The following is a 13227-nucleotide window of genomic DNA, read 5'->3' as shown; positions in this document are numbered from 1 at the left end:
AGGCCCAAACTGTGGACTTCTTTCTCTCTTTTCACTTCTCCACATTTTCCTGCAGCAAATCTTGCTCTACAGGGAGCTTCTCTCAGCCAGTGGACCCCGAGAAGACTCGAGGACTTCAATCAGGTGTCGATGGCTGACACAGCATCAAGGCCCATCAAGCACCCCACTCAGGGACACGCACATCTAACGGGGAACATGCCCTTGTGAGAAGGATGGAGCCTGAGAGGATGGTGCTCAGGCAGCACCTGAAGAGGTGAGGCTGGGGGTGACTCCCCAGCCGGCCCCTGTTGACAATGGATGACGATGACGACGATGATGACAACCACACATGCTTGCCTAGCACTCACTTTCCATATACTCTATGTAAGCTCAGGCGCTCGCCACAACTCCCTCGGAGGAAGGCACTGTTGCTTACCCCTGCTTCGGAGATGAGGATGAAGTTGAATGTTGGAATGTTGGAGGGGCCCTTATGGGTCAAACTGTCAGTTTCTTCATTTTACAGGTAGGGAATTGCTCCCCCAGGAAGAAAGAGGTGTGCCAAGAGCATACAAATAGGAATACAGCCTGGACTGGAGCCCAGGTCTCCTGAGTCCCAGCACAGCACCTGCCCATTCGTTATCCACCCACCCATCCATCCATCCATCCATCCATCCATCCATTCAGACATTTTTTGAGCATCTCCTGTGAGCCAGGTTCTAGAGGACCCGATGATACAGCATTGAACCGGACCACCACAGCCCAGCTGAGCCCCCTTAGACCATCAGCCCAGGCAGCATTCCTGGGCAGCAGTGTTCGGCCTCTTTCCAGTCATGACACATGCAACAGACAACATGCACACGTGTGACAAGTTCTCTGGACATAGCACAAGAGCATGCCACCCCCCACATGTGACATGTTCCCTGGGTATGCCACTCCCGTCATGTGACTCTCCCTCAACCTCTGTCCCGACTCGGGGAAGCACACCGAATGCAAGTCAGGGGAGAGATGTTATTCCAGGGATGACCTGGACTCTGAGCTAATTTGTCAAAAACCCGATTTTTCTCCAACTTGGGAATTTTAGCACTAACAAATGATGCGTGACTCTGCTCAGCTGACTCTATGGCGTCAAAGACTGGTGGGGCACAAGGTCCTGTCCCTTCTTCTGGGTAAGATCTTGGGGGTCATGGCCCAGGGTGAGGGGAGCCCAGCCAGGTGTGCTGAGGGTCTGGCCCATCGTCCAATGGAAAGGAAGGGGAGGGTGTCACCACCTGAGCCCTTTACCTGACAGAGCCTCACACCTGAGAGAAGTCATGAGCCCAGGAGCCTTGAGGCTCACTGTGCCTGCAAGGACCAGGGCCACTGAGTGAGGAGGGACCTCAGAGGGGGTGGGAGTTGGAAAGGCAAGAGGATGGGAGTCTGAGCTGAGGCTCAGAGAGGGGAGTCTCTGTGCAGGGACACCGGGCAGGTGAAGGGTGGGTGCAGAGCCTGAAGCCAGGCCTCCCTGGGCCCAAAGTCTGCTGGCTGCTCTGCACCCTCTACCTCTGTCTCTAAGCTCCTGGAGGGACGAGACCTAGTTAGTCACTTCTGTCTGCAAACCGCATGCCCCAAGCAAGTGATGGCTGAAAAAGAGGCCATCTGGGTCAAGTCCTCTACTTACTAGCTAAGGGAGTTTTGGCAAGCTACTTAACCATTCTGTGCCTCGGTTTCTTCAACTATAAAATGGTAATAAAAATAATAGTCCTAAGCTCATAGGATTGCAGTCAGAACCAAATGACCTAATATATGAAAAGAGCTTAGAATAGTGCCCAGTGCCCAGTGCCCAACCATACTGTGAACTGCAGCCTTCGTTATTATTATGGCCCCTCCTTTGAGGATGCCCTGGCGCAGGAAGGGGTGCAGCAAACTCACTTGTTGCCCTGGATGGGTTTGTTGTTAACAGTTTGCCACTCGGAGGATCCTGCCTGCCGGGAGTAGACGTAATAACCCAGGAGCTCTGGGCTGTCTTTCACAGGATCCCAGGTCAGGGAGACAGAGGTCTGCGTGTCTCGGAAAGCTTGAACTTGAGCTGGAGGAGGGAGAGTGGCTGAAAAACAGAAATGTGGGTTGAGTGAGGATGCTCAGTTACACACTGCTGGCAGGCTAGGGAGGGGGAGGGCTGGGGAGAAAGGCAGGGAGGAGGCCCCTCAGCAATCAGAGGGGAACATGGATTCCAGAAATGCCCTGGGGCTTTGTGCAGCTCTTTCCTCATCCCAGACGTATGCTCCAGACTCTTGTATTCTAAAAGTCCTCTCCCCTCTTACCTCTAAACGTCTTTACTTCCTCTCGAAAATCCCCATTCATTAATGCTTATAATCCCTTTCTTTCTATTAGAAGTCACCAAATCTGACAATTTCTCTTAGTTTTTTATCTTCAATTTCTAGGAAACTTGATTTTCTTTCCTTGAAACTTCTCTATTGATTTTCATCAGTCCCTGAGACTATGCTCTTTAAGTGGGGACTGCCATGATTTGTTAAATGGACAGATGGATGTGTGGATATATGGATGGATGAATGGATGAATGGACTAATGGATGGATGCATGGATAAATGGATGGATAGATGGATGCATGGATGCATGGATGAATGGATGGATGGACAGATGGACAGGTGGATGGATGGATGGATGGATGGATGGATGGATGAATGGATGGATGGATAGATAGATGGACTGATGAATGGACAGATGGATGGATAGATGGACAGATGGACAGATGGATGAACAGATAGATGGATGGATGGGTGAATGGAAGGATGGACAAGTGGATGAATCAATGGATGATGAACAGACAGATAAATGGATGGATGGATGGATAGATGGATGGATGGATGGATGGACAGATAGATGGACAGATGAGCAGATGGACATACGAATGTATGTCTATACATATGGATGGATGGATGGATAGACAGATGGACAGATGAAAAGATGGATGGATGAATGGATGGGTAGATGGATGGATGGACAAATGGACGAATCAGTGGATGGATGGATGGATGGATGCATGGATGGATGGCAGGTACAGGATCTTCTTTGTTCTCTTTTTACTTCTTGAACTCCTTATACCTCCTTCAGTGGCTCCTCGTCTTCATTTTGTCACCAAATGTGGAACTCCTTCAAGCTTCTTTTCCTTGACTTGCCCCATTTTTCTCCTGTTTTCTCATTTCAAGGGTCTGCTTATTCCCATGCCTTCAACGCTCACCTCTTTGCAGGTGACTCCCCAGGCTTTACCTCCAGCCCTGCTCTCTCCTGAATTCTGGAGCATCATATTCCATTTCCCCCTGGACACCTCTTCTTGAGTTCTGGTGGTGGCCTCAACGTCAGCAGGCAAAGGCTGAACTCATCATCCATCCAACGTAATCCAGTATCTACTGAGTGCCTACTCTGAGCCAGGCTCTGCTCTTGCCCCAGGGGATGTGCTGAAAACAGACTTGAGGTTGTGGCCTCAGGAAGGTTCTGTCAGCAACTTCAGCCTCTCAGGTTGAAGACAGTGTGACAGTGGATGAAGGCTGGGTGGAGGGGAGAGACCGGAAGGAAGCCAATCAGGGTCCCCATGTGCCCGAGAGACCTGATTCTACCCAAGGGCAAGAGCTTGAGCTGAGGGTATCCATGGTGTGGAGTAGTCCTCAGATACTAAAATCACGATTTCAAGGAGGATTTCATGACCTGAGGAAATGTTTGTGATACAATGTTAATTTTTAAAAGTAGAATGCAAAGCTCTACATATGGTTTGATCTTACTTTCAAAAAGATGCCTTGATATACATGTGGTCAAAAGGCCAGAAGCCCAGGCACCTGGATGCTCAGAGTGGGTTACCCCTGGGCAGTGGACTCATGGGAGTAGCGGCATTCTTTTCCCTCCCCCCCCGCTTGCCTCCCTTCTTTCCTTTCTCTCCTTCTTTCCTTCTCTCTTGCTTTTTTTGTATTTTCCAATTTTTGTATAATAATTTTACTTTTATAATACAAGTAAATGCCTTTCTTTTTTCCTCCCCTCCTCCCTCTTCCTTTCCTTTTCTGAACTGCACCAGAACCTTGCCCCAAGGCTGCCTTGTGGTCCAGAGACTTCCACATCCAACTGCAAACTGCTCACTGGCCAGGCCCCCAAATCAAGCCTAGATGTTAACAGACCAGAATATCAGGGTTTTCTTGGATGGGGAATGCTGCAGCTGGGTTCCTTAAAGGACCAGTTGGTGATGGCAGCTGCAAGGAACCTTCTGATCTCACATGATCTTATCGAAAAGGGAAGAATCCCAGAATCCAGAGGCCTCAGAGGAGAGAGGGAACTCTGGGAACCTGGGACCAGGATGGAGCTGCAGCTAAGAGACTCAGGAAGGAGCTGGAAGTGGGAGCAATAACTAGGCCTTCAGAACGATGGGTTTGGCAGGTGAGAACTCCAGGAATGACTCACCCAGGCCCATGTGTGCTGCAGATGAACAGCGCCCCACTTGCTGAGCTATGGCTCAGAGTAGGACAGCTCAGCCCCAACCAGGGAGTGGGCAGGCGACCTGCTCAGGAGGCTCACTCCTGGCTGCATGAGGCAGGATCGGGTGCCGGTCAGAGACCTTTAGAACTGAGGGACCACTTGGTCACAATCAGCTCCTGTGCTGGACCAGCTGGAATCCGCAACCTGTGAATTATTGATCTGGAAAAAATGTCTGTTCTTCCGTGAACCCAGAGACATGTGATTCCTGATGTCCTAAAACTTTGCAGGCCTGAGATCATGTTGCTTCTCAGCTTCATGATAGGTAGAAGGGGTCAGGAATAGGGAAGTGGGCACGGCTCTGTTCCTGCAGCCGTGGGGTGCTGACCCCTGGATGCTGACAGCATGGCGTGCCCCCATGTCCTGCATCACACAGGTACCTGGCTTCCCCCTCAAGGCGATGGGCTCGCTGGCCTCTGAGGGATCGCTCATGCCATACTGGTTCATCGCTCGCACTCTGAAGACATACGACTTTCCTTTCTCCAGATCCAAAAGGGCGAATCTTGGGGATTTCACAGGAGCTTCTGAGTTGATGGCCTCCCAGGTGCCACTCCCTATGACCGACTGTGACAAAGGAGAGAAACTCACATTGGTTAAGCAGTTGCCTGGGCCTGGCTCTGGGCTGGCAGTGCCCATACCTGCTCTCATTAACTTCCATCCCTGGCCCAGGCGGCCCCTGAACACCTGAGGTCTGGATTCACCTGCCTCCTTGACATCGCTACCTGAAGGCCTACTGCGAGCTCACATTCAACACGTTCTGAGCCTGACTGTGGATCTCACCCCAACACCTGCCCACATGGGGTTAGTGGTACCCATCCTTCCAGCTGCTCAGCCCCAAATCCTTGGAGCCATCCTTGACTCTTTCCCTCACACCCCAAATATGCTCCGTCAACAAATCCAGTTGGCTCCCCCTTCAAAATTTATCCAGAATTCAACCATGACTTACTATCCTCATGTCCCCTGCCACAACCTTGATCCAAGCCACCAGCATCTCTCATCTGAGTTATTTTAATAGCCTCCTAACTGGTCTGCCTCCTTCTGCCTTTAAACTGGTTCAGTCTTTCCTCCAAATGATGGTCAGAGGGATCCTTTTACAACACAAGTCAGATCACATCCCTGTCTACACAGAACCCTCCCCGACCCTCGTCTCTCTCAGAGCAAAAGCCTCTCCATGGTCTGACCCCCTGCTACCTCTCTGGCCACATTCCATGCCCCGCTTTGTCCACCCACCATGCTCCGTGGCCCCTGCTGCGCCAGATGGCGCCAGGCCCAACTCCCACCTCCAGGCCTTTCACTCGCTAATCCCTTTGCCTGCAGTGTTCTTCCCCAAGAAATCTCCTGGCTGGCTCCTCATTTCCTTTAGGGCTTTATTCAAAACTCACCTTCCTGGGGAGGCCTCCCCCAGCATCTAACCCCTCCTCCCGACGCTTCAAATCCCCTTCTTGATTTCTGTTTCTCTCCTTACTCTACCACTAGCTAATGTGCTAAATATTTTGCTTATTTATCTTCTTTATCATCGGTCTCCCCACAGCCTACTGGAATCTCAGCTCCACAAAGCAGGGGTTTGTCTGTTTTATCCACTGCCGAGGCCCCAGGCCTGAGAACAGGACTGGCACGTGGCAGGTGCTCAATCTATGTTTGCGGGAGGAATAAATGAGTAAATGGATGAATTCTCACAATTACCCTAGAAAGTAGGTGTTAATTTCCCCACCGATGAGGAAACTCAGGTCAGGGAGTTTTGTTAACTTGGTTGAAAGTTGTGCATCTAGTAACTGGTGGACTTGGTATTTAAGCTCAGGTGTCTCTGCCCCCAAACCTGCTCACTCTCCACAGGGCCAGGGGTCCCCAAAGCAGCCACAAATCCTGCATCTGTGGGCAGATAAAGGATGATGCAGGTGAGTTAGGAACCCAGAGGATAGTTCTGCTGAATCTGGGCATTGAGGGTTAAGACCTAGAAGTCCCAAGGGGGACCAACTGGCCCCCCCCGCCCCGTGTTTTCCCTTCCCAGGGCCCACCCAGCTGTCAGGAGCCTGGAACACAGGTAGGCCAAGAAATTGTTACAAAAGCCAGTGAACATTGCTGAGCGCCTACTGCCAGTTTCTGTCCTCAGTCTTGATGTACTTTAGTTAATTTGATCCTCATATTAACCTTGTAAGGTGTGTAAATTATTATCTCTATTTTACGGAAGAAGAAACTGAGGCACAGGGAGACTAAATGTCTTGTCTAAGGTCACACAGCGAGTAAGTAGCAGAGATGAGATTTGAACCCAGGCAGTCTGACTCCGAGGTCTTCACCATTACACTCTACAGCCTCACGGAACAAGTCCTCAGTTTTCCATAGCTTTCCTGTGTCGGAGAAATAGGGTCCCCTGTGAGTGTGTAAGGAGGGGCCCAGGTGGACAATCAGAGCCAGAGACTCCTGCCTGGAGCTTTCTTATTCATGGAGTTATTAAACCTGTCCTGTTCACCTACTATGTGCCAGGCACTGTGCTGATGCCTCCCCTCCACTGTGAAATCCACTCCTCCCCAGACACCTGCCCCCACTCTGTCTTTGTGAGAATTGCCTCTGGGTGCAACCCCTGACCCAAGCCGGTGAGTGCTGCAGGGTGATGACCCTGGCTGGTGGGTACCAGCCTAGCTTCCCTCCCAACGTCATCCCGGCCAAGAATAGGTGCTTGACTTGATGTGTGACCCAATGCCAGCCAGACTTCGGGGGCAGGGAGGTACCCAGGAAACAGTGGATCTTACTGTCGTTGTTGTGTCTGTTAATTTCTGTATTTCCATCAATAGCTTCAGGAACTGCCAGGAGTAACTGGCCTCTCAGGGCTGGAGCTAAGTTCAAAAGGTCATTTAATCCATCCCCCAGCCTCTGAGCAGGGACATGCTCAGGCCCTTCCAGGCAGGGAATTCTCTCCTGTTCTCTGAAGGCCTCCGTAGGGAACACTGCCCGGGGTCTCTCAGTGCTTCCTTGGCCTGGCCCACAGCACGTCTTTTTCTCAGGCTAGCCTGGGGCTGGGGTCCTCTGGGTCTCTGTACCTTCTCCAGGGAGTATGTCAGTGGGGCTTTGCCTCGGGGCTTCGGCTCCTCCCAGCTCAGAACCACGTAGGCATCACGGATCTCACTGGCGTGGACATTGGTTGGGGGTGAGGGGATGGTCACGAAGTCTAGAATCAGAGTCATCTGAGTCAGAGTCAGAGATGGGTGGGCCCTCAGAGACCCCTAATCTCAGCCCCTCATTTCATAGAGAAGGGAATTGGGGCCCAGAGAGGGGCAGGAACTTGCTCCAGTTCACCCAGCAAGGCAGGGCAGAGCTGGGGCCAGAACCCGGGTCTCTCAATGTCCTGCCCAAGACTTTCCCCAAAGTGCTTCCTCCAGGAGGGTTACAGCAAGACGAGCTGCAGTCACCTGAGTACTCTGGCCTCCTCCGACTAGACTCCGCCCGCCCTCACCACCCTACACCTGCACATGGACAGCTTTGGTTCTTTGCCGGTGTGAGTCCCAGAGTTTCCAGAACCATCAAGGGGTCTGGAGTCTTGAGGCAAAGTGTCAGGGGTTCACATGTACCTTCAAAATCATCTGTGCTGACCGTGATCTTCTTTCCCAGATCAAACGGGATCTCTAGGGTGGAGAATGGAGCACGTTGAGGGAAAAGTAGGGGTGCAGGGTGTGCGAAGGGCAGGTCAGGAGGATCAGCGCAGGGCTGGCCCCACTCTGGGTGCTGGTTCCTCCCCCGTTCCCAGTCCTGGCCTTTCGGCCCCTTGCTGCGTATCCTCAGGTCCTTTCTGGGCCCTGGTATTCTCAGGAGTCTGAAGTGGAGCACTGCTGCTCTCAGACCCTGAGTGAAGCTCTGTCCTCTTGGGACAAATGGGAACAGAGAGGAGAAGTGATGTGCCTGGGGTCAGGTACCTAAGGCGCAGTGGAGCTGGGAGGCAAACCCAAGTTGGGTTGACTCCTAAGGGCTGTGAGGGTTGTGTCCCCTCCCTTCCCCCTGGGGCTGGGGGCTCCTGAGGCAGGGCTGTTTTTCTCCTTCAGATTAAGAGCATCTGAAGAAGGTGGTCCTCCCTCAGACTGGCATCTTCTGTGGTCATGTTTGTGTTTCTTCCATCAGACTAGCTGTACCCCACCCCCTCTTCAGGCTAGGAGTTCCTAAGGACAGCGCTGTATTCCCTCCAGCAGACTGGGGGTTCCTGAGGCTGTGTCTCCTCCATCATACTAGGGGTTCCTGGGGGCTGGCCTGTGTCTCCCCCTTGGAATAGGGCTTGGAATGGGGGCTGCGCCTCCTATCTCCTATGTGAGGCAGTCCTGAGTGCGTCCTGACTGATATTCCAGAATGTCACTTCATGGCCTCTGTGCCCACCTGTCTTCCTCCGGGCTTCATCGTGGTCGCCCATGACAACTGGTTCTGAGGCCTTGGAGGGGAGGCTGCTGCCTGCTCTGTTGATGGCTCTCACCCGGAATCGATAGCTCTGGCCTTCAACGAGGCCTTGGATTGGGCACCGACAGGTCCCGCCGGGGGCCTCGTGGCAGGGCACCCATTGCTCAGACTCGCCCTGGCACCTGTGGGAGAGAGGCCCTGGCTTCAGCCCCTGCCCGTGAGTCACACCTTCCCAGTTTGAGCCTCCACCTGGGCCATTCGCCACCCTGGGCTGCAGGCCCAGCTCATCTCAGCCAATTAAAGTCCTGCCCTCGGGGCTCCAGAAGGTTGGGGGCCATCCTCCAGTGACTGCGATGCCAGTCAAAATACTAGTGCCTTTCATGGAACTTCTGTGTGTGCCTGGAGCTGTGCTGTGCCCTTCCCTTCCAGCATCTCCTTTAATCCTAACCGTCCTTGGAGTCAGGTGTGATTGCCTTCACTCTACAAACGGGGGTCTGCGGCTTGGTCAGTGAGAGGAGCCGCCCGAGGTCACACGGCTCAGGAGTAGAGCTGGGATTTCACTGGAGGGCCGTCCACTCCCAAAGTTGGCGTGCATTCCAGATTGACACTCAGAGTCTGGGCTCTCTGTGCCCTCTGGGTACCACTGTCTTCAGGCAGTACCCCAGTATGTGTTACTGGCTGGATGGAGTGCTGGTCACATATGGATCCAAATCCTGACTCCATCACTAATGAGCAGTGTGACTTTGGGCAAAGTCATGGCCCCATGTACCTCAGTTTCCTCATCTGCAGAATGGGGCACTAAGAGTTCCCCTCCCCCTTAGATAGGGGTTGTTGTAGGCATTCAATGAGACAAGGCATGCAGCTCCAGTGCATAGGCTGCAAGCCCCATCAGTGGCAGGCTTGGGTGTTAGCTCAAACTAGGGCCTCGAGCTGGCAGCACGTGAAGGAGGAGGGCCCTCTTCTTCCTGGTGTGCCCCTCCCTCTGGGGTCAGTTGTCACTCAGGGAGGAAAGTAGCCAGCAAATCACATGTGCTCAGGTTTCAAGCACTTACTATTTGCCCTCCCAGGGTCAGCTCTTGCTGTAAAGCGTCCAGAGGGCCATGGCTGACTCCAGGGGTGGAACTCCAAGTATCAGGGGACGCCCTTCTATCACCCCTACATTATACAGCACAATCTACCCCCTGCCCTGTTTTGAAGAGAGGCATGGGGCCGCCTCTTTCCTGTGGTCCCCACTCTGTGGTCTTCACAGAGCCATCTACTCACAGGGGCTCTGCCTCTCAAGAGGTGGACTCACAGCTCGATGGAGTAGCCGGTGATGGGGCTGCCCCGGGTGTCGCTGGGCGGGGTCCATGTCAGGATGAGGCAGTCTCTGTTCACATCCAGGCATCGGACATTCAGAGGGGAGCCTGGGGCCCCTGGCTTCTCAGCTGCAGCATCTAAAATGTGGGGTGGAGGGTGGGGAGAGACGAGGGGAATGAGGATGCTCTTCCCGTCAGGGTCCACTTGGCAACAAGCTCCCTCCTGCTCGTGCCCAACATCTTCTTCTCATTAACCCTCCAGGGGTTCAGTTTAGATCTGAGGACAAGGACCTGAATAATAGCCTCCTCCTTTTAAACAACAGCATCTGGGGGCTGGTGGGAGTACCATTTATTAGGAGCCCATCTACACCACACACCTGAACAATTGACATAATGAATCTCGGAGCCCCAGAGCAAACCTCCACTTTGTAGCAGGGAAAACTGAGTCTCATAGAGGAAAAGTGACTTGCCTCTGATCACCCAGCTGGTAGAGTGGCAAACCAGGAGGCAGAAATCAACCAGGGACCAGAGCCACCTCAGCCCATGTTCAGCCCTCCCTCCCTAGCCCTCACCAAGTCTGCGACTCAGCCTGTCCTTCGGGAGGGTCACAGGATGCCACAGGCGTTCCTAGAGAGACTCTAATCCAACACCCCCATTTATAGCAGGGAAACTGAGGCCCCAAGGAGTGGGCACTTGCCCAAGGTCCCACAGCAGATCGGTCAAGGGCAGAGCCCCGGTGTCTGGGTTCCAGCTGCCCCCATCCCCACCCCACCCTCTCACCTCTCACAAACACATAGGCGCTCTGCTCCCGGGTCCCAAAGGGCGAAGGCACCTGGACCGTGTAGAGTCCCTCGTCCTCCTTGTAGGCGCAGGACACCTTCAGGGATGCCTGGCGGTCTGCATAGAGGGTCTGCCGGCGTTCTGAGGACCTCAGGAGCCTCCCTGAGGAGGGAAGAGGTCTGGTATGAGCTTGTGGGGGATCCTGGCCTCACCTGGGAACCCACAGACACTCGAGACAGAGGCGTGGCTGGTGTGGTTATGGCCTGGGGCTCAGCTGGGCAGTTGGGGTGGGGGTGGTGACGTCTAGGGCTTTGCCAAGGTGGCCGCTGGACTCTCGTCTGCAGAAGCTTGGTCAGTGGGACAGGGCCCAGGGAAGGGGCGGGGGCTCAATGAGGGTCTAGGGACATGGTCGGCAGCTCAGTGAGGAGTTAGAGGTTCTGTGAGGAAGTGGGAATAAGAGAGATGGGGCCCTGTGTGAGGGTCAGAGGTTCTGTTGGGGGGCTGGGGGCTCAGTGGGTGGGGATTGTGAGCTTAATGAAAGGGGTAGGGGCTTGTTGAGGGGTGTGGGGGCTCAGGAAAGGGGTGAGGGGCTCATTGAGAGAGTTGGGGTGTCAGTGAGGAGGGCGGCGGGCTCACTGAGGGGGTAGGGGTCAGTGAGGAGAGTGGAGACTCAGTCGAGGGGACCTTAGTGAGAGGGATGGGGACTCAGTTTAGGGGCTCTGGGGCTCAGGGAGTGGCCCTGCCCCGGGGCCACCCTGTTGGGCCACCCCGCTCTTCGTCCACTCAAAGGCCCCTCCCTCCTGTCAGCACTTCTATTCTGGAAGATCGACAGCTTTGGGAAAACATCTCAGCCTCGATAGTGCAGCTGTTTCTCTGGCTCCGCAGGGCCTCCCCACTCCGCATCGGCAGGTGCAGCCTCCCAGCTCAGAGCTGCGGGGCACGGGCGAGCAAGGAGCGTACTCCTGTCCCTTGGCTGCCGGCCTGGTCACGGATGGGGCGGGAGGTCCAGCTGTCCTTCTCCCTGGCTGGGCCGCCTCTTCCTGCCTGAGCTGACCAGCCTTCTCCAGCCTTGCCCATGACCTCCCCAGAGGCCTTCCACTCAGCAGGAGCAGTTATGCCCCTGCACCCACTTCCTGACTCTGAAAAGCCCTAGGCAACAGTCACAACCTGCCCTGACACTCCTCGTGCCGTCCTGCCTCCTGGCCTTGGCCTCTGTTCTCGTTGCTTCGAAAGCCATCACTCACCCCTTGGGTGATGAGGATCCCATAGATGCAAAGGGCCGAGCCAGTGCCTGCCCACTGCAGGCTCTCAGCAGTGAGCAGCGGCTACAACCATGCTTTGGTTTCCTCCCTCCTCCCAGATGGAGAGCCCCTTAGGCTCAGGCATGTCTATGCCTACCCGCCCCCAGCACAGGGCCTGACACCTGGGTGCTTGGTGACCCTTTGTAGGGTGACTTGAGCAGGCTATGCTCTGCTTCCCTCTGTCCCTCTGCCTCTTCAGCATCCATAACTCAGCTGTGCTGGTGGCAGGGGGTGGGGGGGTCCCAGGGTTGGCTTCCACCTCTCTCTGGCTTCCACCTCTGCCTCTGAAGGCTGGGGGCCAGGACTGGGTCCTCACCGTCTCGGAACCACTGGATGTTCTGCTCGGCATCTAAGACATCTTCCGAAAAGAAGCAGGACAGAGAGAAGGATTCCTTCTCACGGGCAAAGACTGGCTTCAGCACCGATGTGAATTCCACACTGGGCCCGAACATTAGTCCTGGAGAGGGAACAGAAATTTAGGGCAGAAGTCTTCTGAGGCCGCCAGCCTAGCCTGGGGCTTAGACGGGAGTGTCCCCACTCCTCTGGGTCAGAAGTCAAAGTTCCCAAGGTGGGCTTAATGAGAAGAGGAGCCTGGTCCTGGGGGGTGGGTGAAGAGATTCATCTAGGTGGGGACCAGATGAGCCAAAATAGCAAATAGCCAAACGTCATGTCCATTTGTCTTTTTGGCTTTGCCTTTCCCACTCAGTTTCGGCCACTGCACAGCTCAGGGGCTGGGGGCAGCTCTCCGGTGCCTTGGGACCCGCAGAAGCTGGTCTGCAAGTGTTAATAGCTCACAGGCAAACCCCACGTGGATATCCCTTTGTGGGCAATGGGTGACTATATTCTAAAGGGGGCTGTGGGGACACCTGATGAGGAATACCAGACACCCTCCTCCCCGAAGGCCCGTCCCTCCCTCAGCCTCCTTACTTTTAAAGATCTCCGAATCGAAGCCAGCATCCTTCCCCAGGTAAGCTGAAAAC

General features: G+C 54.2%; 1 protein-coding gene across 1 annotated transcript in view; it reads right to left on the bottom strand.

The window, feature by feature from the left end:
• Positions 1-13227, bottom strand: part of MYOM3 (myomesin 3) — a 49157-nt gene that overhangs the window by 22118 nt on the left and 13812 nt on the right. Inside the window, exons 8-16 of the mRNA XM_070597933.1 lie at positions 13175-13219; positions 12564-12704; positions 10947-11108; positions 10163-10304; positions 8851-9050; positions 8058-8111; positions 7530-7657; positions 4875-5058; positions 1888-2062 (exon numbers count right to left, since the gene is read on the bottom strand). Of these exons, the coding sequence (XP_070454034.1) occupies positions 1888-2062; positions 4875-5058; positions 7530-7657; positions 8058-8111; positions 8851-9050; positions 10163-10304; positions 10947-11108; positions 12564-12704; positions 13175-13219 (1231 nt within the window). The remainder of the gene's footprint in view (positions 1-1887; positions 2063-4874; positions 5059-7529; positions 7658-8057; positions 8112-8850; positions 9051-10162; positions 10305-10946; positions 11109-12563; positions 12705-13174; positions 13220-13227) is intronic.

The sequence above is a fragment of the Equus przewalskii genome, chromosome 2 (genome assembly GCF_037783145.1).
Source record: "Equus przewalskii isolate Varuska chromosome 2, EquPr2, whole genome shotgun sequence".
In the NCBI taxonomy this organism is placed as follows: Eukaryota; Metazoa; Chordata; class Mammalia; order Perissodactyla; family Equidae; genus Equus; species Equus przewalskii.
This window is presented reverse-complemented; position numbering and strand designations above follow the sequence as displayed.